General features: G+C 38.9%; 1 protein-coding gene across 1 annotated transcript; it reads right to left on the bottom strand.

Moving 5' to 3' along the window:
• Nucleotides 1-4,630: 4,630 nt before the first annotated feature.
• napbb (N-ethylmaleimide-sensitive factor attachment protein, beta b) lies at nt 4,631-17,348 on the bottom strand. The gene is made up of 11 exons (XM_049590309.1): nt 17,130-17,348; nt 13,674-13,753; nt 13,319-13,435; nt 10,648-10,694; nt 10,168-10,245; nt 10,012-10,067; nt 8,332-8,416; nt 8,130-8,234; nt 7,976-8,044; nt 7,823-7,873; nt 4,631-5,854 (listed from the first exon to the last, which is right to left on the bottom strand). Exons 1-11 carry the CDS (start codon nt 17,228-17,230, stop codon nt 5,753-5,755), a joined length of 891 nt encoding a protein of 296 aa, XP_049446266.1. The 5' UTR covers nt 17,231-17,348; the 3' UTR covers nt 4,631-5,752.
• Nucleotides 17,349-23,132: the final 5,784 nt, after the last annotated feature.

Below are 23,132 nucleotides of genomic sequence, written 5' to 3'. Positions count from 1 at the left end.
TGCTTGTGCTGAGAGAAAGCTCAGCTCTTACCAAAAGGCCAACAAGAGTGGCCTCAGGGATGTTAAATATTACCAAGATCTGTTTGACAAAAATCTCATTGTGACACAAGTTTATGTCGACAAGGTCCGTAAATTAGAGAAGGAGAATTACAGTTTGAGAAATGATCTTAGACACACTCAACTGCTCCTTCAGAAGGCAACAAAGCCAGTGCAGCAGAGGGTAAAATCCTGGATTAATAAAAAAAGTCCTGGGAAGGGTAGCTGTTGCCCCAGAGGCTGCAGAGGAACCACCAGCCCACGTTCATTGTAATGAACGTCTGAGCGCTATGTTAGAAAGGGTTTTTCTCCGGGATGCTCCGGTTTCCCCGACACATAATATCAATTTGGAAACTAACTGGACAAAATTAATAAAATTTAAAAAATTAACTACATCTTTCAGTTGTGCTGTATTTCCTGTACACCTCCTGTATGACTAGAAGTGATGATGATGTCAAAAACTGGGAAATCAGATCGGAATTGCTTTCTGACAAACAAACTTCATCCAGTTCTGATTTTTTCTCCAAAGTTTGTTTTAAGCACCTTTAGCTATCAAAAATGTGGAGAGGAAATAAATGCTGTTTCTGATAGAATAGCCCTGTTAAGACTGTTCAGGACTACATCACATATCTAGGACTTAAATCCCACAAAATCCCAAACTTTTTGTTTAAATTAAATTTTCTGGAGAGTATGGATAAATTAAAACACAGCATAGAATACTGGAGGACCCTACCCCTATCTATGATCTGCAGAGTCAATGCCATTAATTCAACCATTTTGGTCCAAAATTTTTGTATCTCTCTTCAAATCTTGCCACAGAGACTGCTTTTGGTTGTTCAGAGGATTTTTTTTTTTTCAAAGCTGGAATCAGTTATTTTAGATTTTGTATGGGGAAATAAAAACACAGATTATCTAAACATCTGTTCAGGCCATGTTTCGACGGTGGTCTGGCTGCAGTTATTCAAAGATTATTACATCTGGAGAAACTGCGATTCAATAATACAAAAGGCCAACAAAAATGGGAAAAATTGTTAAAATATCTTGACTTAAACTGACTGCACCTAGGCCTGCATTTTGTCGTTGACTGGCATTTGATTTCTGTTGTTTTTGTGTTTTCCTAATATGGACGATATAACTATGTGTCCTTGAGGAAGACTCCCTCTTATGTGTATATCTTTTTTTTTTTTTATCTATTATTCGTATCCCACTCGCCCTGTGTGTGAGTGTGTGTGTGTGTGTGTGAAAGCGTGAGTGTATGCTGGGTTATGTTAGGTTGGGGTATAGATATTTTATTTTTTATTTTTATCTTCTTTTTTTGGTGGATGTGTATACAGAAAATCCAATGAAAACAATTATTAAAAAAAAAGTGATATGTTCGCATAAATAAAAATAATAAGGTCCTCATGGTGTTCAGTGCTCGGGCTCTAAATATGATTAAGGTATTAGTGAGGTTAAATAATATTGTGCATATCTTATAAATCATGGGGTGAAATGTGGCACATATCAAATTAAACACCAGTGAAATGGAGGTGTTTGTTAATTCATCGCACTTGATGCCAAACATTTCACCAATCAAATTAATATCAGACATCTGTTCCCCATACATTATGAACCGCAGGAGTCACAACTCTGATGTTCTGTGGGATGGTCCTGGAACCTCTGGAAGTCCTTGGCAGCTGCACCGCTCTTTCCATCCAAGCACCTTTGGAATAACAGCATGCACTTTGTAACTCTGCTGATGATTTATGTTGCTCTGAATGTAAATGAAGTGGCGTAAAGCCTTCAAAATTCTGGCACCTCTCTCTCCTTGGAAACATTTCCGTAGAGCATAGCTGTGTTTCAAACTGTTTATGTTAAGCAGCTACCTGCAGAAAATCTTTAAAGATTTATAAGGCTGCCTCAAAATTGTAGTTTTTCTAAACTAAGTAAAATAACCCGTAAAGTTTGGAATAGGAAAAAAGATTAGGCTGTTTGAATATTGTTGGTGTCTTTTCAAACGGGTCTCGTGTGATAAGAAAATGTATATTTGTTTAATTTATCGTAACTCATAAAATTTTAATCAGTTAGGGACTGTACTTTATTTATCAGAGTCAGGGGGTGGCTGAGGTTTGACAGGTCATGAGCCTCCCTGGAGCTGCAAATATTTTTCCCTGAACCTCCCTGAGTGTCAGGGGGAAATGCGTGACCCTGCCTCCACCATAAATAACAATATTTCAGAGTTTCTGACCACAATAAATTTATGATTTTAGATATTTCTTTTAAAGGAATCATGCCGTTCAAACCCACTTCCCAGCCAACATCTGTATGTGGGGCCCATGTTGGCAGTAAATGGGCCCCACATGGGCCCCACATGGGTCGTGCTGGGGCTAACAGGGTACAAAGTGGTTATGGGTCCAAAATGGACATCTTAACTGGGGCCCAAGTGGATAAATGTCATGGGGGCAAAATGGAAACCGTCAGTCCCATATGGGGCCCATTTTTCAGCCCATTTACTACCTAGAGCACAGCTCGAGCCACAACTCAACGTGAGTCCGAGTCAGTTATAACGGAGCCCCGCCCGACCACGACATGACATACTTACTGTTACGGTGGTTACAGCTTGTCTGTTTATCGCCATCACATATAGACAGTGTGTAAATGACCATCAAAAGGCTGCTGTTACACAACACAGCACGCACAGTCAATTGGAGCGGAGCCTGTGTTGCGCTCAGGCATTGTCACGTAAATAACAAATTCCAGCACTTGATAGGCCATGGCACAACGCAGCAGCATGTCATGTGGGCAGAACCCGAACCCAATCCGGCCAAAATTTCTGATTTGTTATCTGAACACAGCCCAGCCTGTCGGATTCCGACTCGAGTCAGGTATCCACACTCTCCTGCAAAGGACTCAGCCAATATGGGGTGCGCACTCTACCTGTTGAGCTAGAGGTCGCACCAGGGCTGATCATATTCCAGTCTATCAATAGTGGCATGTGAGCATGAGAAATGCACTCTAAACATCATGTAGACAGTGGGCCACTGTTAGGTACAGACATGGTGCAGTGATGTCAGAGCTGGGTACACTGTAAGAGATGATTGATTGAATTGATTTTTCTATTTACCACCCCAACAAGCTCCACCGATCAAATGGTCATGTTTTAGTTTGAGATTACAATCTGACAGAGCAGCAGCACCAAGAAGGACACACAGAGGAAGGTGATAGATCAATGATATGAATCTGACTTCATATCAATTCAAACAATAGCAACAAACATATTTAGAGGTCATCAATTTAACTCAAAATGTTGCATTTAAAGAAATACTTCACCCCATAAATGACCGGCTGTGTATCAGTTACTCACCCTGTGTTACATTGACTTCATGAAGTACACTTTTTCTCCCATGCCTCCATGATGAACCAGGAATCCATAAACTGGGAAAATTCTCTATGAATTGAAGCCACAGCGTCCACAAGCAGCAAAACTACATCCAGGAATACAGCTGAAAGGTTTTAGTCTCATATGGCAAGAGTACCTTCTTCTGTAGATTAGGAGAGTCTTCCACATGCCTCTTGCTGAACTCTAAACATGTATTTATTTCTATCTTTAAGCAATGGCTTTTTTCTGGACTTTCTTCCACAGAGCTCTGCGGAGTTGTCAGCTTAGACTGGCCCTTTGGTCAGATCCTCCAGTCTCTGCTGTGGCCCCTTCCAGCTCCCTCAGAGTTATCTTTGGACTCTTTGTTTGATTAATGTCCTCCTCGACTGATCCGTGAGGTGTGTGGTGCCACATTCTTCTCATTCTGGTTGTATTAATGAATTTAATGGTGCTTTGGGGGAAGTTTAAAGTTCCTGATATTTTCTTCATAACCCAACCCTGATCTGTACTTCTCCAGAACTGTCTCTGACCTGTTTGGAGATTTCCTTGGTCTTTATGGTGCCACGTGCTTGGTGGTGCTGCAGACTGTGTTGCCTTTCAGAACAGGTGTGTATAAACTAAGGTCATGTGACTCTTAGATTGAACACAGCTGGACTCCATTTCACTAATTACGGGACTTTGAAAGGTAATTGATAACACCAGGTCTTATTTAAAGGCTTCATCGCAACAGAGGTGAATACATAATATATATGTAATATATTTCACCTCACCAATATGACTATTTTGTGTAGGTCCATTAGAAAACATTAGCAACTACACACAAATATCCAAATAAAATCTACAGGTTTCAGTACAACAAAAGTTTTCACATTGTTGTTATCAGTATGTACTCTTAGTTTTAGATTTTGATGGCTTTTAACAAAATTTCAATTGAAGTTGTGAATTATTATCTGGAATGAGCCTGTTTTCTAGCAGAAGGGAAATTTTAAAGTTAAAAAGCACATCAAAATATGTTGATCTATCTTTTAAAAGATAATGATTCACCCCAGAAACAGAATTAGTGTGTTAAAAAGTTCTAATTTAAAGGGTTTTTTTAGGTATATCTACACGTCAATGGTCAGTATCAGCATTAAAATGAAATATCATAATCGCCCAAGTTGTTTTTTTGTAGGAATTGTTTTGTCCCACTTCTCAAGAATGGATGATCAGTAAGGTCAAAGGTCAGGACAACACAGCTGGGGTTATAATATCTTTATTATTGTCCATTCGCACTAGCATACAGGTCATATCCAAGGTCCATTGTCATTCCATCTGGAAGAAGCTGGATACGCAGGGCGACTGACCCTTTTGTAAAAACTTTGGTCTGGCTCGCACTAGTGAACGTAACACAACACTAATCTATACACAATGACATGCTTAGCGACTGGCCATTAGGAAGGCGCACTGCAGCAGCAAAACCTTCGATGAGAAGTTCACGTCACGACACGGCACGAGATGAGTGACTAATGATGCACGTTACCTCGAGATTACTGCCCTGGAAATGAGTAAAGGTTTCAGCGCTTTTCATTCAAATACACAGTTTTCACAGGCAAACTATAAATCACAGCGTACAGATTCAAACATTCAGATTATCTTCAGTACATCAACAAATCCTAAAGTAAGAACAAATTTAAGTATGAACGTGTGGGGGAAAAACAATCAGTGACTGTGATTAGATACAAATGTTTAACAGTCTACACTTGGTGCATATCAGTGCCCTTCGCCAAGAAGAGTCTCTCCACGTTGGTGATGAAAAGCAAACAAAATAACTTCCTGTGTGTAGCTCAATAACTCCCTTTTCTTCTACTCATACAAATAAAAAATAAATATAATGATACATTCATGAAATCCACACACACCGTGACAATCTTATGTAGAACAAACTGAAACATTTAAATAATCTTTAAATATATATTAAATTAGATAAAAAAAAACACAAGCTGCGTCTGACTAGGAACCAATAATTGTACAAAACATGCAGTGCTTGTTGTCAATACTAACGTCAGTTTCAATACCGCTGTGAAATCCCCCTGGGACAGACTTCAGCAGAAAAGGTATGCAGCAATCCTCTGGACAGAGGTGAGGGCGAGAGGATTTACATTCTGACTAGATTCAGATATGCTCGTAAGGAAAGCAAAGATAGTACTCTGACAGTGTAGCAGTGAGCAGTGGAATATTCAAAGTCGTCGGCAGACACTCATCTCCGGATGCTGTACACAGTGAGGTGAGTGTGCGCATGTGTGTGTGTGAGTCTGTGTGTGTGAAAGCATGCGTGATGGATTTGTCCCTCCGTGCTGCATTTCTACCTCTGGGTTTATTTCATTTCAAATCCCCTTCGTCGCCCTGGATGGTCTTTTTGATGCGCAGCAGGAGGGTTGTGTGCCACTGGTCCAGACGTGAGATCGAGTCGAACTCCTTTACCTGCAGGCGGACAGGAGACACAGAGATAAGGTTTATTTCTCAAATTAGGATTAAAACCGGACTGTTCTGCTCATTTATCTTTATCTGTTACACATTACTGGTTATTTTCAGATGAAACTACACAATTCAATTAAAGGGTAACTTTGGTATTTTATAACCTGGACCCTATTTCCCCATGTTTGTGTGTCTTAAGTGACAGTTTCTGAAACTGATCCATCACTGAGCGAGAGGGCCGCAGCCAGCAGCAGCTAAAAACCTTCAGTTCCGGTCCACTAAAAGTTCTTGGTTTTGCCACTGACTGGCTCAGATTATTATCTGAAGTGTCTGACAACATTATGGAAAGGATCCCTACAAAGATAGACCTTTTTCATTTATTTTGTTTAATCAGAAACAGCCCTGAAATAGCCAATGCCAATGTCTTTCTCTGTAGGATCATTTTCATAGTGTTGTCAGACACAGTGGATATACATCAACAGTGCACAAATACTCCAAGAGGTTACGCTGCAGCCTGTTGTATGCCTCCACGAACCAGTCAAGTTACGGTTTACATCCATGGCAGTCCAGACTCATATGTAGCCATGACGGTCGACAATGCTTCAAAGATGGATATTGCTGCAAAAAAGCTACAGATTCTAAAACATGGATCCATCACACACAGAAGATCTATACCATCAGCACAGTTTTAAGGTGGACACCTAAGATTAGTGTCATCAATTCGGTATCTGACCAAATGTCTCCCCTCCTGAGATATGATGTTAAATAATGGCCTGGAAAATATTTTGCAGAATATTATGATGTCACAGCGAAGCTGACCTTTGACCTTTTGGATATAAAATGTCATGACTTTATTATTTTATCTTGTTAGGCATTTGTGTGAAGTTTTGTCATAATTAGCATATGAGGTCACACTGACCTTAACCTTTGACCTACAACCAAAAAATTCAAATCAGCGTATTCTTCATGCTAAGTTGATGTTTGTGCCAAATATGTACAAATTCCCTTACGGTGTTCTTGAGATATTGCATTCACAAAAATGAGACTGACTGGATCACAGTGACCTTGACTTTTGACCTATGACCACCACAATCTAATCAGTTCATCTTTGAGTCCAAGTGGACGTTTGTGCCAAATTTGAAGAAATTCCCTTGCGGCATTCTTGAGCTATTGTGTTCACGAGGATGGGAAGGACAGACATACAGATGGGTGGACAACCTGAAAACATAATGCCAACATCCACGGCTATTGCCGTCGTGGAGCCATTAAAACATGATTTCTGAGGTCACAGTGACCTTGACCTATGACCACCAAATTATAATCAGTTCATTCTTGAGCCCGAGTGGGCGTTTTTGCCAAATCTGGAGAAAGGGGTTTGTGAGACATCAAGTTCATGAGAGTGAGATGGACAAGGTCACAGTGACTTTTGACCACTAAAGTTTCATCAGTTTATTGTTGAATCCAAGTGCACGTTTGCGCCATCTTTGAAGATATTCCCTCAAGGCCTTCTCGAGAAATCATGTTCAAAAGAATGGGACAGATGTACAACCCAAAAACAAGAAAACAGGGTCCACATTGAAGAACACCAAAGTTATCCTTTAAGTTCAGTTTCTACCATCAGTACTGCGCATGTATAAACTAACACACCTGTTAAAATTGTCATGCATTTTTTCAAAACTTTGACATGAAAACCGTACCGTACACACTGCAGACGAGGACTGTTCACTGACTTTGAGTTAACTTTGAAAACTCCTTTAGGAGCTCAGCTATATATGGATGCACTCCATCAGTCTGTACCAGTTCCATATAAACACACAGTCCTGGGAGACTGACTGGATACCTGAGATCTAGCTTTCAACTTCAGCACACATGGGATCTGACAAAACTACAAGAGCTGGAGCAGAGGGATTCCTGCGCTCACCAAAGGCCTTGTTTTAAAACTTGAGAACTTTTTTCAGGGTTTAGAGGACTTACCGCTTCTGTGAAAGCTTCGCTGTTCTGTTCCTCATGAGCCTCAAGAAGTTTCTGTTAAGACAAAAATAAATGTAGGTTACTCACAGAAACTGAATAGATTAAGGGGCGAAAAGTACGCCATCAGATTCCTCAGGGTTCTTAGCAGTGAGTTACCTTCAACAGTTTGCATTCTCGAGAGTCAGAGAAAGCTGGGAACATCTCCTCGTATTTTTCAACAGCAATCTGTGGAGACATGACAACGTGTTAGACTTCTACCACAACTTCCTGTCCCAGATCCTGAGGCTGAACCTCAAAGGTATGAACTCACCTTAGCGTTGAGCTCGTCTACAATGAAATGGCAAAGGGAGGCTTTGAAGAAATACTCTTTGGCGCTGTATTTCAGCAATGGGTTGTCCATCGTGTTGGCTCCGACCTATATACACCCACACCATGTTAGAAATGTCAGCATCAGCTAATCACTGCTGAGGGAGAAAGTGCAAGCATGACACGCAAACACAAGAGGTGCACACCTGCTCGTAGATCTCAATAGCCTTCTGGTACTGCTCCAGCTGAGCACAGTAAGCCCCCACCTTCAGCAGACACTTGTTGGCAGAACTAAAGGGAAATTGCAGAACACATTCAATACAACAGGCTGTAAGAGCTGTATATCTGAAGTATGTGATATCAATTCATCCATTATTTCAAAAGTTTTTATAGAGCATGTGACACCAGAAAATGAAATGGTGAATCAAGAACAGAGAAGTGACAGAAGCTCTGACACACTCAAATGTTGGAGCGACGCCATTGCAGCACACACACGTTCCCGGGCGCCTATATTTCAGGGCAGGATGGCTGCATCCTGAGATTAACACAACTTTTGGAACGTAGCAGCACGCACTGCATGTCATGTGACGAGGAACAACCAATCACAGCCTGCAGATATCTTTCCCTTCTTCCGTAAACATGTAGGAGAAGTTGATTATTTTAGTGCAGGGCTACCCAGAGCTTTACATTTGTTGCACAGAGAATAGGCCAACACATAAACAATGCCTGGAAGAAGATCAGCTCTGCACTCATGATTCTGGTAAATTGGTTATGATACAGTGCTGGTTTTGGTCGCTTAGCAACATCAGACGCAACCTGCCTCGGCGCCCTTGAAATTTGGTACAGACTAGACACAAAGGAAAGTGCCCAATGCCAGACCTCGAGCTTTCCAGGCTGGTGCAGATTCTCTGATTCCCTGATTCTCAGGGCAGCCCTACTGTTCACATTCATGTTTAAAGTGACCAATTTCCGACATCAGTGTGAACGGATCTCTGCCCTGAAATGCCTCATACGCAACCAATAATGTCACACACACGCACGTTGGAACAACGACAAAAAACATCACGTTTGTGAGACAATTAATTATATAGCGGTGCAAGCTTCTTTTCCCAAATTATTTGAACAGAAGTAGGATGAAAATTCATCATATTTTGAGGAGGTGGCAGCTCATTGTTCTAATGGGCTTTCATCTTTGTGCACAATAATTAGCCATGTGCTTCTGCTGTTTTTTAAGCACTGGGCATTAGTTTTCAGGGCTGTTGTACAAATGGGTTTTTGGTCCAATGGGGGATTTTTCACACCATTAAGGCTTTGGGATTATGGGCTGTCTGAGCAACGACATGAGGGCAAGAAGATGCAGGAACGCAAAAGCCATAGCTAAAACTTTATTGGTAACTAATGCTGGTAGTTCTGTGGAGAGGGAGGTGTGGGTGTGAGGGTACTCAGGAGTGGTGGGGGCCGCATTGTTGGCCGCAATGTAAAGGTTTTATGGAGGAACAGTTCCTCCAAAACTTAAGGGCGACTGGGGCAACATACTGCAGCAATGTACGGCTATGCAGGCCACTGTTTTTTCAACAGACCACTCTGACACTACATGGTGAGTGATCTGCGCCTGCACTGAAGTATGATGTGGGAAAACTATGAATGTCACAGCAGTCGTACAGCCAGATATCGGATAAAGATCAGATTAAGGACCATGTATGAAATCAGCCCAGATCTGATTGGAAAAAAAATCTGATTTCTGTGTGTCCACACTCCTCTGAAATGATCTGATCTGTGTCACATGGGAGCAAATAAATCTGATTTGGGCCCCATTTCTTTGTAATGTGAATGTAACACAGATTTTAGAGCTGGAAAAAGATCCAACATGCAGTATTATACGTTACCTGTTGGATTCCTCCCCTTTGTAGTAGTCTGCTGCTTGTTCATAATGTGCAATAGCCTTTGTAAAAGAAAAACAACAAACACTGTTGTGTGTTCCTCAAAACAAAAATACCCTACAGTAATGTCATTAACAGTTACATCTGATTATGTGATATTACCTTTTCGATATCCACCAGTTCAGACTCGTAGATCTCTGCGATACTGATGTGGTGTTTGGCTGCAATGGTGAATCTTCCCTGGAGAAGGAGGAGGAGGAGGAGGAGGAGAGGAGGAATCATTACTAACTGGATCTATCTATCTACAGACACCTCTTGAGTCAATACAAGTGCTGCGTTACATTTTCAGTGCAGAGAGGCGAGGTCAGGCAGTAGCCTGTGGCTTCACGTCTACAAGGTTTTAGCTTTTGAAATTAATCCTCGCTGAAGGGAATTACAAGATGCAATTTGATCAAGGTATTAGTGTTAAATAAACAAACTTGTGTGTTATGGATATGTTGATACGGGCCCAAAAATTAAATCTGGGGATGGGAGGAAATGAAGGGAGATAGATGATGAGATATCAAAATAACCTCTCAGCTATGAAAAATAAAAAATGTTGTGGATCAGAACACAGATGGACACTTTCTATGAGCATCTTACCATGTCTGTGTATATATCGATGGCGGCATTTAAACACTTGATTGCCTCTTTTGGCAGCATAAAGGCAAGAGGAGGAAACAGTTAGACATCATGTTAGTTTTGATCAAATCTAACACACCCTCACACAGACAGCACCTCATTCTGCATCAGTCTACATGCTGCCTTATTTCAACAGGCTGAAATGAGGTGAATGAAACAATTAAAGTTTCTTACAAGTTGCATGCAGTCAGTTACAGTTAAAAACAAAATCACAAGCGGGACCCTCCTCTTTTTTTCGACAAAACAAATACATCAGCCAGCTACCATCTCAATTAACATATGGCTACATCTATATTTAGAATATTAAATGAGTACAAAAAGCACTTTAAATCATCTAATGGTTAAGTGCCATTCCAAGGGCAATAACTCTAGCACATTATAACTGATCAATTGTTTAAAGGGATAGTTCCGATCTTTTGAAATGGGGTTTTATGAGGTACTTATACACAGTCAGTGTTTTACCCGCAGTAGATGTTTGTGAGCATGCCCCCAGTTTGGAGAAGCAGGCTGGAGTGATGACATGGAAGCTAAGCAATGTAGTGCTGTGGACGGGGGCAGCAGCGAAACGTACTTAAGCCACCTAAAAAAAAAAATAAATCAGTATCTGAAAATATTCTGAGAATATTTTCGCTGCTTTATCGTACTGTACTGCAGATGGCCCTTTCATAGAGCTTCAGTTCCCTGTCTATGCTCTCATCAAAGTCACCAGACTCCATTGAAAAAAAACAGTAGTTTTGGCCTCCTAAACACAGGAGCTGCTGGTCTACCACTGCCTCGATCAGTTAGTTTGTTTGTGTTATGGTGTGACTTCAGTGAATCCAACCAACCCGTTTCAATGCCAAAGTCACAAAATAACCGATAATAAATAGCTGATCAAGGCAGTGGTAGACCAGCAGCTCCTGTTGTTCAGTGATGATAAATTACTGTTTTTCTCAATGGAGTCTGGCATTGAAGAGAGCAGCTTCAGTTCCCTGTTTAAAATGGCTGTCCGACAGTAAGGTAAAGTGGTGAAAATATTCTAAATACAGCGTAGCCTTAAACTGATATTGACTGATTTTTTTTTAGGTGGGACTTTTTTTCTAGGTGCCTCCGTCCACAGCAGCAGCAGCAGCAGCAGCAGCAGGTATACCTAGCAAATTGACATATGACAATGTCTGCAGCAAAAGATCGTGATGGATGACGTTATGGTTTTTGTTTGTCTTGTGTCCTGTCATATGTTCCGGTCTCTAGTTGAGCCTTTGTCTATTTAAAGAGGCCGTAACACAAAGCATGTGTGTGTGTTCAAAAAGAAGGACAAGGTGGATTATTGCACATAATGTTTTTGTAAGTTATTAATTACTAATGCTACTCTAGATGCACTGGGGCGGTTTGCAGCCGAGTATGAAGCGGTCGTGATGAGAGTCAGCACCTCCAAATCTGAGGCCATGGTTTACTGCCTCAAGCATCTCGGGGTCTTGTTCATGAGTGAGGGTAGAATGGAGCGTGAGATGGATCAGCAGTTTAATGCGGCTTCTGCAGTGACGTGGGCACTATGCCAGACTGTCGTGGTGAAGAGGGAGCTGAGCCAGAAGGTGAAGCTTTTGATTTACTGGTCCATTTACGTGTCAACCCTCACCTATGGTCATGAGCTCTGGGTAGTGACCGAAAGAATGTGATCGCGGATACAAGCAGCTGAAATGATTTTCCTCCGTGGGGTGTCTGGGCTCAGCCTTAGAGATAGGGTGAGGAGCTTGGACATGTGGAGGGAGTAGAGCCGCAGCAGATATCTTTCAGCGACACTGACAAATCTTCACAATGGCAGTGTCAAACCTAAGTGTGGATGGACAGATGAATGGGGCCGAGGGGGCTTTTTAATCACAATGTCAGGCTCGTGGTGGATGACTGACTGGCCAACTGACTACAGATAAGTACCTCATACTACCCCACTTCAAAAGATCCAAACTATCCCATTAAAGTATTAAACGCAAAGCAGCTATTGTAGATTGTTAAAGTGAGATCTGCCTCATTATAAACTACAGGCTTTTAGCTAGACAATCAGTAGTAAATTGTCAGAAAGTTTAGCCTGGGGACACCAAATGTTTTGGCTTTCTAGATTAATACTTAACCTACTATGACTCATCTCTGGAGACATGACTGATTTTCTATGAGACAGTTTTCTGTAAGCCATGTCCCACCTTGAGATGTGGGAATTCTCTAGGTCTGTGGTTCCCAATTAGTGGGTCGCAGGTCCATTCTGAATGGACAGCAAGTGACTCACGAATGTGTCAAGTTTGTTAAAAAAAACAAAACAAAAACACTCTTTATTTTGAAGTACAGCGAATTTCTAGCAAAGAGCATTCATCCTGAAGTGTTGTGTCCTGCTGTAGAGTGACTGACAAACGGACAGCTACTTCACAGAGACAGCAAACTAGCTTGACACTGAATAGATTAAACTTGAACTAATGACTAAGGAGAAATCTGGACCCCGTAGCACAACCAGTTGGGAACCACATGATGTGACAAATCACAGCAACAACGGTCTACAGTAGACTCAACATTTCATTACTTGAAAGGAAATTAAAATTCGGGCACTAAAATGTAAGACATGGTTTAAAATGAGGTTTGAAGCTAATGAGTTACCACACAGTCTCACCATTAGGGTCGGACTTCTTGTAAGCATTTCCTGCATCGATGAAACTGGTGGCACAGTCGTGTTTGTTCTGCAGCTGCATGTGGAGACGTGCGGCCTTGCAAAATGCACCTCCAGCAGCTGAAGACGGAGACAGGAAGAGAGAAGGACACAAACTTTTCAGCACACATACTTTGCATTTAGCTTACACTCTAATTTATGCACATAATTCCACCTTGTTTTACTTGTGGCACCTTCACAAGTGCTGCGCTTTGCAGTTATGGTGCCAAAAAATCAGCACATAATCCTACAGCTTCTTGAGTGTGTGTTGAAATTGATAAGGTGGATATCTTTAGTGACGAAAAACAGCTTATCTCACCGCTCCAGTTCTTGGCCATCTTGAACATGTTGGCTGCTCTGCAGTACATCTCACATGCTTCTTCCACTTTGTGAGGTCCTCTAGACAAAGAAAGGAAACAGAAAAACACAAGTGAATATCATACACACATTCATGCAGGATGCACTGAGAGTAAACTTAGTCTGACCTTTGTATAAAGTTATACCTAATAAACTCACAAGGGGATGAAGTGTATAACGTGCAGAGAGATGCAATGTTCAAATTGGTGGCCTGGCTTACATAAATCCCTCGACATGAGCACTATAGATCTCCCTCCCTCCACAACGAGTAGTGGACCCCTGGGAGCTCCTGGGAGTTGTAATAATACTAAGACCATTCAATCATGCCGGGGGATTACATCACTGCTTGGTCAGCCACAGAATTACCACTATAAAGCCTGCCAAGAGTTATCGCACACGAGAACTGCCGACTAGAAACATCTGGGGGTCAGTTAGGACAGTGTTGGGAAAAAAGACCGAGTCACGCAGGACAATAACTGCTGGCTCTTTGTATTTTGGGCCTATGGAAACAAATCTTTCCTCTTGTCTTTGTGACTCTGTAAAATATTAACATATAAGATGACGTGTATTTATTTAAAGAACACCATATTAATGATCTCCACAAGGTCACTGGTAGATTATAAGTCACGGACAGGAGTCAGAGTGTCTGTAACCTTTGTAATGGCAGCTGTTAGGGAAGCTAGAATCACATTGTTTTAAATGTGTAGGCAAAATGAACTCTAAGCAAAAAGTTCTTTCCAGCGTTTATCTATGTTTAAGTTAATTTTTGTTTAAGTTAATTTTGACATAAGTAAAATCTTGTAAATGAGGTATCTTCTTAAAGAATGATCAACCTCTGTTTTAAGTCTTTTTTATTGCACTTTATTCCTGCCTGGTGCTAGAGCTGCACAGGAGCTGCAATTTTTGTGATAAATGTAAAACGTGTCACAACATACTGTTATAAATGAAGCACTGTGGCTCTACCGGGATGCCTCGGCCTACAAATCATATTCCAGATATGAGGGAACATGGTAGCTTGGCACAGATGCCAGCAAAAATCCCATCATCATTATTTTTATATTTTTCTCTGTGAAAATAAAAAGCAAAAATTACCATTAACACTAAAATCACAACTCACATATCTGTCAAAATAATCTCAATATGACGTTTTATTTTTCGTAGTTTTTGCATATCATGCAGCCCTACCTGGTTGTCCTCTTGATATATATTTATTCAACATACAACGCACATGACTGTACACATTTCTTATGTTTTTTTTTGTTCTATTGATGTTTATATTGTAGTAACCATTATAGCTTAATATATATTTTATATATCTGAGTGTAACACTAGTCTATACAGTGTAATGTAGCACAATGCACATATTTGGATAGTTTTACACACTTACAGACTCAGCAAAGTGAAGATATATTTTTTATTTTAATATTATTTTAATTTTAAGTACTGGTGTTAAATATTGTATATCTCATACTCTTATTCATACTTATTATAATTCTCTATTCTTAACCTAGGAGCGACTGTAACAAATCACAGTTTCCCCTCTGGGATCGATAAAGTATTTCTGATTCTGATTAAAATCTGAAGGTTCAGTCTGAAACAAAATGAGTGGGACTGCTGAAACCTTCAGCATGAATCTAACACGCCATCTTCCTTCTGAACGATCGCAAATACACATGAAGGCTTGTGTATTTCAACACCTAGTATTCCCATATTTAGCCTGACAAATGTCTTATTTTATAGGGAAAATCTTAACAATCACAAATTGTCTGTGATTCTTACTGTAGTTTTAATCAGAAAGTGTGTAGTGTAAGTGGAAAAACAGAAAGCCTAAGTAAATTGTTTTTATTAATGACATAATTGTCAAATCTTTGAAGCAACACTGAAGATCACCTTAAGTCAAACATGTAAGATGTCATTTCTAAGGATGTCCCTTGCTAAATGAATTAGTGTATGTATTTTCCATAATTTGCCTCATCCAAAAATCCCTGGTAGTTTTGTTCTTTTAATTTTAACTTTACATAGTTCACTTTCTGTTACGTTTCTCTATTAGATGTGCTATATGCTGTGGTTACATGGTCAGCACTGTTAGTGTCCCATTCTTGATACGCAATACTAATGCTCTTGAAATGGGTTGCAACAGTATGAGATTGTTACGGTACAATAACTGTCTCAATGGATTAAAATGGAGGGGTTATTTTGGGTGTAATTAATTACTATAATTAAAACTTAAAATCATTTTGTTAATGGAAGTATGTTAAAAAAGAAGTCTCCCCTTTGAAAGTAACTAAAACAGGAGATGTAGCAGTGTGGGTAAATACATTCTGAACTGTGATCCTGTAGGATGCAGACAAGGTTAGGCTGACATGTTGACCATGAGTACTACCAGCTGACTTTTATTTCATTTATATATATATTTTTTTCATTTATTTCTTTACCTATTTATTTCAAATTAGTTGCACACCTACTTTAAGCCTATGCATGAGGGGACTGTTAGAGGGTAAAAGGGTTAATTTTTCTGTTTAAATAGAAAAACATGAAACTGTGTTATATGTCATCATATATGCAAATTGCTGTAGAAATTTTGGTTACCAAAAAAAAGAAGAAAAAACTAAAATAAAGGGGAGAATTTCAGTATCATAGACAAGCACATGCACACAGTATGATAACCATCAAATTTTCGGTATGTTGCTGCAACCCTACTCTAGAATTTTAAATAATCAGCCTTTGTAAAGGTGTGTCTCATCCTTTATCTTCTAATAAACCTTGTATTTATGTGTTTGGGAATTAACTCAGGTGTTAATGAGTGCACTCATAAAAGTGGTAATTAATATTGAACCATGTTGTTGCAGAGTCACTGCCTTGGAGTTTGTGACGTTAGTTCAGACATAATATGTTTAGGTTTTCACTCTGAGGAGAATATGTTTCACAAAAAATGCAGTTTTTGACTTAAATATGGGAATAAATTCCTGTGGTTTGAATTAAATGTACAGACATAAACTGTCAGATAATATCACAATGCATCTTTAACAGTCACCTTCCATAATGCAAATACTGAGTGAAACCACAGTAAGGGTTGTAAATAAAGTCAGAGTAGACGTCTTAGTCACTGAATTAGCTGTAAACAGTTTAATGCGTAGCTTCCCAAAGCTAGCTCCAGCAGAGAGTCGTGATCTGCTGCCTTGTTTACAGTGACACTAACAAGCTAACTTAGCTAACTGACACACAGGGACGGTTACAGTGAACGTCACGTGCCGCCCTAACAGTTTAATATCTCACTCAACTTATTAACTATGTCGTAAATTATCGATAACTGTCTAAATGTATGTGTACGTTTAGCTGGGCTGCGTGCCAACTTGTCTGCTGACAGTTAACGCTTGCTAACGTTAGCTGTTTGTTCTTTGGTGCAGTGCTGTCTTACCCTCCGAACATCCCTCCCAAAAAGGAGCCAGAAGACTTGACTTTCTTGTCAGCGTCCGCCATTAGCTGAATGGCTTCCTTCTCTTTCCCGGAGTTGTCCATGTCTTTGCTTTTTGGGGAACAAACTTACAGTGAGGCAGAAAATACCCGCAGAGGATTCCGCTGTGTACAGTGAGGATTACAGTCGATGGGTTTATTTAGCGTAGGCGTGCACCAGCTAGTGGCTTAGCCGAGCGCCGAGGTATCGCGGGAGCTGTAGTGCGTTACGTGACTCAGACAGTTGGCCTCAAGGCGAAAGGAACTACAACTCCCAGCGACACATGAGGCTATTTATATTCACCGTGTTACGTAATATCTGATGGCACTTTGCGATAATATTTTTAACGTTAATTTATCATTCTTTATTTATTACATTTTGCAAATTATTAAATTACATTTTATTTTCGCTTCTCCGTAAAATACAAAATCTTAAAATTTAAAATATCACGAAGAAGCAACATAAGCGGTGTACGTTGTGTTTCTGTACAGCAGATGGCGCTAAAATATTACAACTAACTGCACTAATTAAAAAAATATTTTATTCAACACTTTGCCATTTTTAGTCACTTTATTCATCTTGATGTAGCAATTGTATTTTATCTTATCTTTTTATTTATCTATTATTATTTTTTTTTTCTCTTTTATCTTATTCTATTTTATGTCTTTTTGTTTTTGTCTTGTGCTGCTGTGATATTTGAAGTTCCTCTCTGGGGGATCAATAAAGTATATCTTATCTTATCTTAAATTCTTTTATAATTTCCTTGATTTAATATTTCGACCAGATCCATTTTCATGAAAGAAATGAAATTTGTAAAAACCCAAACAAGTCTGGCATATTTATAAAAATACCATATATCACATTTTTTTCAGACTTCTGACCCTTTTATTCATTTTCTGCTTTAATTTTATTTTATTATTTTTTTGTTTCCATTTCCATTGGAGTTTTATGCTCACTTTGTACTTTGTACTGTTTGTACTGTATTGTCAGCTTGATATTGTAATGGCCAGAATTTGTTACTGAGCCTGTCTGTTTGTTTGATGTATTTTATTTTTATATTTTTATTCTGTTCTATTTTTATCATTTTGTGATTGATTTTTATCTTTGTTTGCTCGACCTGAGACAGAAGCTAATTGACGAATAAGACTTGAAAATGTGCCTTGTTTTTTTTGTACGAATAAAGTTCTCAATAAAGAGGAAGAAGAAAAAATTGAGTCCAGACTTTCCCTTCTTTTTAAGTGTAGATTGACAGAAAATTTAAGTAAATTGCACCTTGCTTGTCACGTCCTACTGTAGCTCATGAAGCTGACAAAGGTACATGGATTTAACTTCATCTTATATGCGACTGTTGTTTTGTTTTCTCAGCAAACATTTACTCTTGTCAGTGCAGGAAAAACACAGATGTCACCTGTAAGATTAAAGACAGCCAGTTTACACACGCTACATTATTATCAGGGCCACAATCTGCTAGGACATGCTAGGACATGGGAAGTAAGGTTTTACCAAGCTTTTTTCTTATATTGCGTTGAAAAAAAATCAACTTTCAGAATCCACCATATGTGACCCACCACACAATAATGGTTTATCAAACAAGTTCACTTTGCATTTTGTTCTGTTCACCTCACAATTATAACACCATCATACAGTTTGTAGAAGTGCATCAGGTCATGTGTTTCCATAAACAGACAGTAAACAAGGAAAACAGATGGTTACCTAGCAACAAACATTTCCTGCTAAGCAGACATGCCCACAGCCAAAAAGTGTAAAGCTGCCAGCGAGGACCAGGCTGCTTTCAGGAGCTGAATACTTTTGCATTGGAAAACAAAACAGCTGTGTTTGTCACATTTGTATGCATCTGTATTTTTTTTTAAATAATCCAAAGGATGTGAAAAGTAGCCGGCCCCCATCTGGGCCCCATTCAACAAGTTTGGGCACCCTGGCCCAGTAAAATAAGCTCCACCTGGACCTGCAACAGCATTAAAATGCTCCTAAATGTTAATACATCAGTAATGATTATACAATAATGTGACAAACAGCTCATTCTGAAAAGAGTGTTTTTTCTTTAGGTGCTTTGAAGTGCAGTTTGTTGGCATTACAAATGTAATACAATTAACAAATGTACTGTGAGCCACACCTGTGAGTCAGTGTGCACCATACGGCCCACACCCTGTTACTGGCACTGGCACTGGCAATGGCACTGGCACACCTAATTGTCCAGCAGCCAAAATCAATCTTGATAAAAATACCTTGGCTTTTCCTGCTCTAACATGTAATGAAAAAAAGGTTTATACTTGTTATCTTGAACCGGATATGGTCTATAAATGGGCGCAGCAACCTGAAACCTGTCATCTTAATCAACCTTTAATTTAAAATTCTCCACAGTGGTTCAGCATGAGGTACAAGATCTGTACTTCTGCAGGGTCAGTTATAGCCTACATACCTCACTGCACCATCTGCTCTAATGTATACTCACTAGAGTAAAGCACCTGTGTATCTATTATCCTTCCCATCCTCTTCAAACCTGCACCTGCCAAGCGATGTGAACTTTTTCACCCTGAGCACACAACAGTCCAGGCTGATGCCAATGAAAAGGTCGATCAGTGATAAATCAGTTTCAAGGTTTTGCTGATAAAAACTGGCCAACACAATCGTTATAAGATAAGAAAGAACCCATGTCATCACTGATGCCTACTACTACTGAGTGTGCACGTGTCATCTTATTAACCATTAACTAATGGTTAAACTGCGGCGCCGGCAGCGTCACATGGCTGTAGAATATGTGGAGTGAGTCTATACCTGCAGGGAAAATGATTTTACTGCCTGGTGTATGTAAGATGGACTCACGTGTGAGTGTAAACAAACATAATGTACACTCTAGACAAGAATCAACTGGTCCAGCTTAACGAAATTAAGGTAATAATTTGCAAACATCTTATAAACTGTCTGAGCTAATCCGTTTGTCTTTTATAATCTGACGAACTCAGTTAGTTTAGTACATCTAACATGATTTGCTTTGACCTCAAAAAGCTTAATTAAGTTGAACCAACTTAATATTATCCAAAAGTTGTGGATGTATTTGGTGATAAAACTTTATTTAAGATATTCTTACTCAAAAATGTCAAAAATGTTTTTATGTTGACCACCTTCTTAAAATGAGATGTCAACTGAGACAACACAGTATTGTAACAAACGTAAATAACTTTTTAGAGCACTCTAAAAAAGAGTCCACTGGTTCAACTTAAAAAAATTAAGGTAATAATTTGAACACATCTTTTTAAGTGCTTCCAACTTTAGCCTTACACAGTAAAACCTACGAGTCTTATAATCTGACAAACTGATTTGCTTTAAACTCAAAAATCTTAAATAAATTGAACCAACTTAATCTTAGCCAAAAGTTGTGGGGATATTTAGTGATCAAACTATTTTATTTAAGATATTCTAACTTATTCATTTTAATTCAATCCCACTCAAAAATGTCAAAAAAAAAGGTTTCTGATTTTGACCAACTTCTTAAAATATAAAGTTACCCACTGACAGTAACACGATCGTGACACAAATGTAGTTGTTTTTTTTTTTGCTTAAAAAAAACTTCTTTATCTTAAGTGTCATCCGCTAACCTCACGACAAAATTTTTAGAATCCACTTGTTCAACTTAAAAAAATTAAAGTAAAACTTGCAGGCATATTTTTAAGTTGTTCCAACTCTGGCCTTATACAGTAAATCCTACAAGTCTTTTGTAATCTGACAAACTCAGTTAGCTAAGTTCAACCAACATGATTTGCTTTAAATTCAAAAAGCTTAATTAAGTTGAACCAACTTCACATCATCCAACAGCTGTGGTGATATTTAATGGTCAAACTGCTTTATTTAAGATATTCTAGGTTATTTTATTTCCATCCTACAATATTTTTGATCATGACTAACTTCTTAAAAATAAGTTGTCAACTGATGTAAATACATTCATGAATCAAATATATATATTTATAGAAAAATATCTGAGCTAAAAAATGTCTTTATTTCATTTTTCTCCACTAAGCCCATGCTTCATTCTTTTAGAGTGAACTCTAAAAAGGAATCCACTTGTTCAACTTAATAAATTAAGGTAACAATACGCGTGCATTTTTTTAAGTAGTTCTTACAAGTCTTTTATAATCTGACAAACTCAATTAGTCAAGTACAACCAACATGATTTGCTTTGACCTCAAAAAGTGTAATTAAGTGTAACCAACTTAATATTATCCAAAAGTGGTGGTGATATTTAGTGATCAGAGTATTTAAGATATTCTAACATGTATTTTAATTCCAAGACAATAACTTTCTATACTTTTCTTGTAGGATGTCAGTCTTACAGTAAGAAGCTAGAAGACCAAGTAGTTAAGTCTACAGGTTAACAAAGCAGACCATCCAACATACAGAGAAGGAATTGTAAGGGCAGTGAGATTTGTAATAAATCTCAATAGGCGGCATCAAGTCTCCTTTTGGAAAAGCAAGACATGTTTGTATGAGTCTTGCTTTTGTGTTTGATTATGCAGGATGTCTATGGCACCTTTGTTAGTTTAATAGGTGTTTAACTAGATTATTGGATCAACCAGTCTGACGATAGCGGCTCCTCGGTTTGTCCCCAGGCTGGGAACCATTTTGTAGTTGCTTTGTATGTTAGTTAGATCTGTGAGACTGTAAAGCCCTGTGGCTAGCTGTGAGCACAAAACAACTGTGGATTTTATCTGCAGTCAAGCACTTTGGATACGGATCGTTTCATAGCCAGTAACAACATGAGGAATGCTAACAGCAGGCAAAACTTGTTTAAATGTTCACACAGGCACCATTTGAAGCCTCTGAAGGTCCAGTTTGTAGGATTTAGGGGGATATATTGGCAGACATGGAAAATATACATATAAGTCATAACTATGTTTTACGAAATGTTGTGTTTTCATTACAAGCTGTTTATATGTACATGCAGGCACGTGCACATGTGGACCCCAGGTGGTGTTCAAACACCTGCCCTTTTGGTGTCTGACTAGATAAGTGCCCTTTTGCAAGATGTTTTCTCCATTTCTTTAACCCTTTTAAACCTGGATCGACATCCATTTTCTCGTGCTGCGTTCAGGTTCCTTTTGCAAGCATTTAAACATCAAATTTATTTATTAGAAAATTATCACAAAACTTGGGAAATGTCAAGTTCTAAATTTATATTTATATATATTTAAAATTATGTTCAAATGATGTTACAGAAAATTTAATTAATTTTTAGCAATCTTTGTCAGTAGTTTATATTTTTATGGATTTTTGTGACTTTTTACTTATATTTTTTGATTATTTTTAGCTAATTTTCTTTTCTTTGTTTAACTTTTCTTGTTTTTGCTTATTTTTTTGAGTAATTTCTTGGTTACTAAATTTACTTCTTAAAACCTTTTAATATCTTGCCAATGTTTTCATTTCATGAATTTCTCATTGCCTTATTTCCATGTTTCTGAAAAATAAAATCAAGCCAATTTGCTTAGGTTTCAAAGGGTTAAAAAAAAAAGTGTATTTTAGTTTTTAAATTTGTCCCAGCCTCCACATTTAAGGCACGCAGATCAAGCGCTGTGCGGCAGCGATAGTGTTTGTACGCCTCAATTAAACCACTATTAAAACATCACAATGCAACCACACAAACTGAGCAATAACCTACCATTGAGCTTAAAAACAATTAAGCTGGTCTGGTGTAAAATCACAGTCTCCCTCCAACTCGGACACCGAATTGCTTTCTTACTTCCACATGGCTTTATAATCCAAAATTCAACAAGAAATACTGTCCATGTGCACAGCGTCTACAGTGTGTATGTAAAACATCTTTATGGAGCAGCTGCCCCACAAAATGTCTGTACATGGCACTGTGTACACCAAGCTCCAGGATTTGAAGCCAATTTTACATAGTGGCCAAATGTGGAATTACAACGTCCGGGTTTGTCACGTGAGGCCATTTGA

The sequence above is a fragment of the Epinephelus fuscoguttatus genome, linkage group LG11 (genome assembly GCF_011397635.1).
Source record: "Epinephelus fuscoguttatus linkage group LG11, E.fuscoguttatus.final_Chr_v1".
NCBI classification, from domain to species: Eukaryota; Metazoa; Chordata; class Actinopteri; order Perciformes; family Serranidae; genus Epinephelus; species Epinephelus fuscoguttatus.
This window is presented reverse-complemented; position numbering and strand designations above follow the sequence as displayed.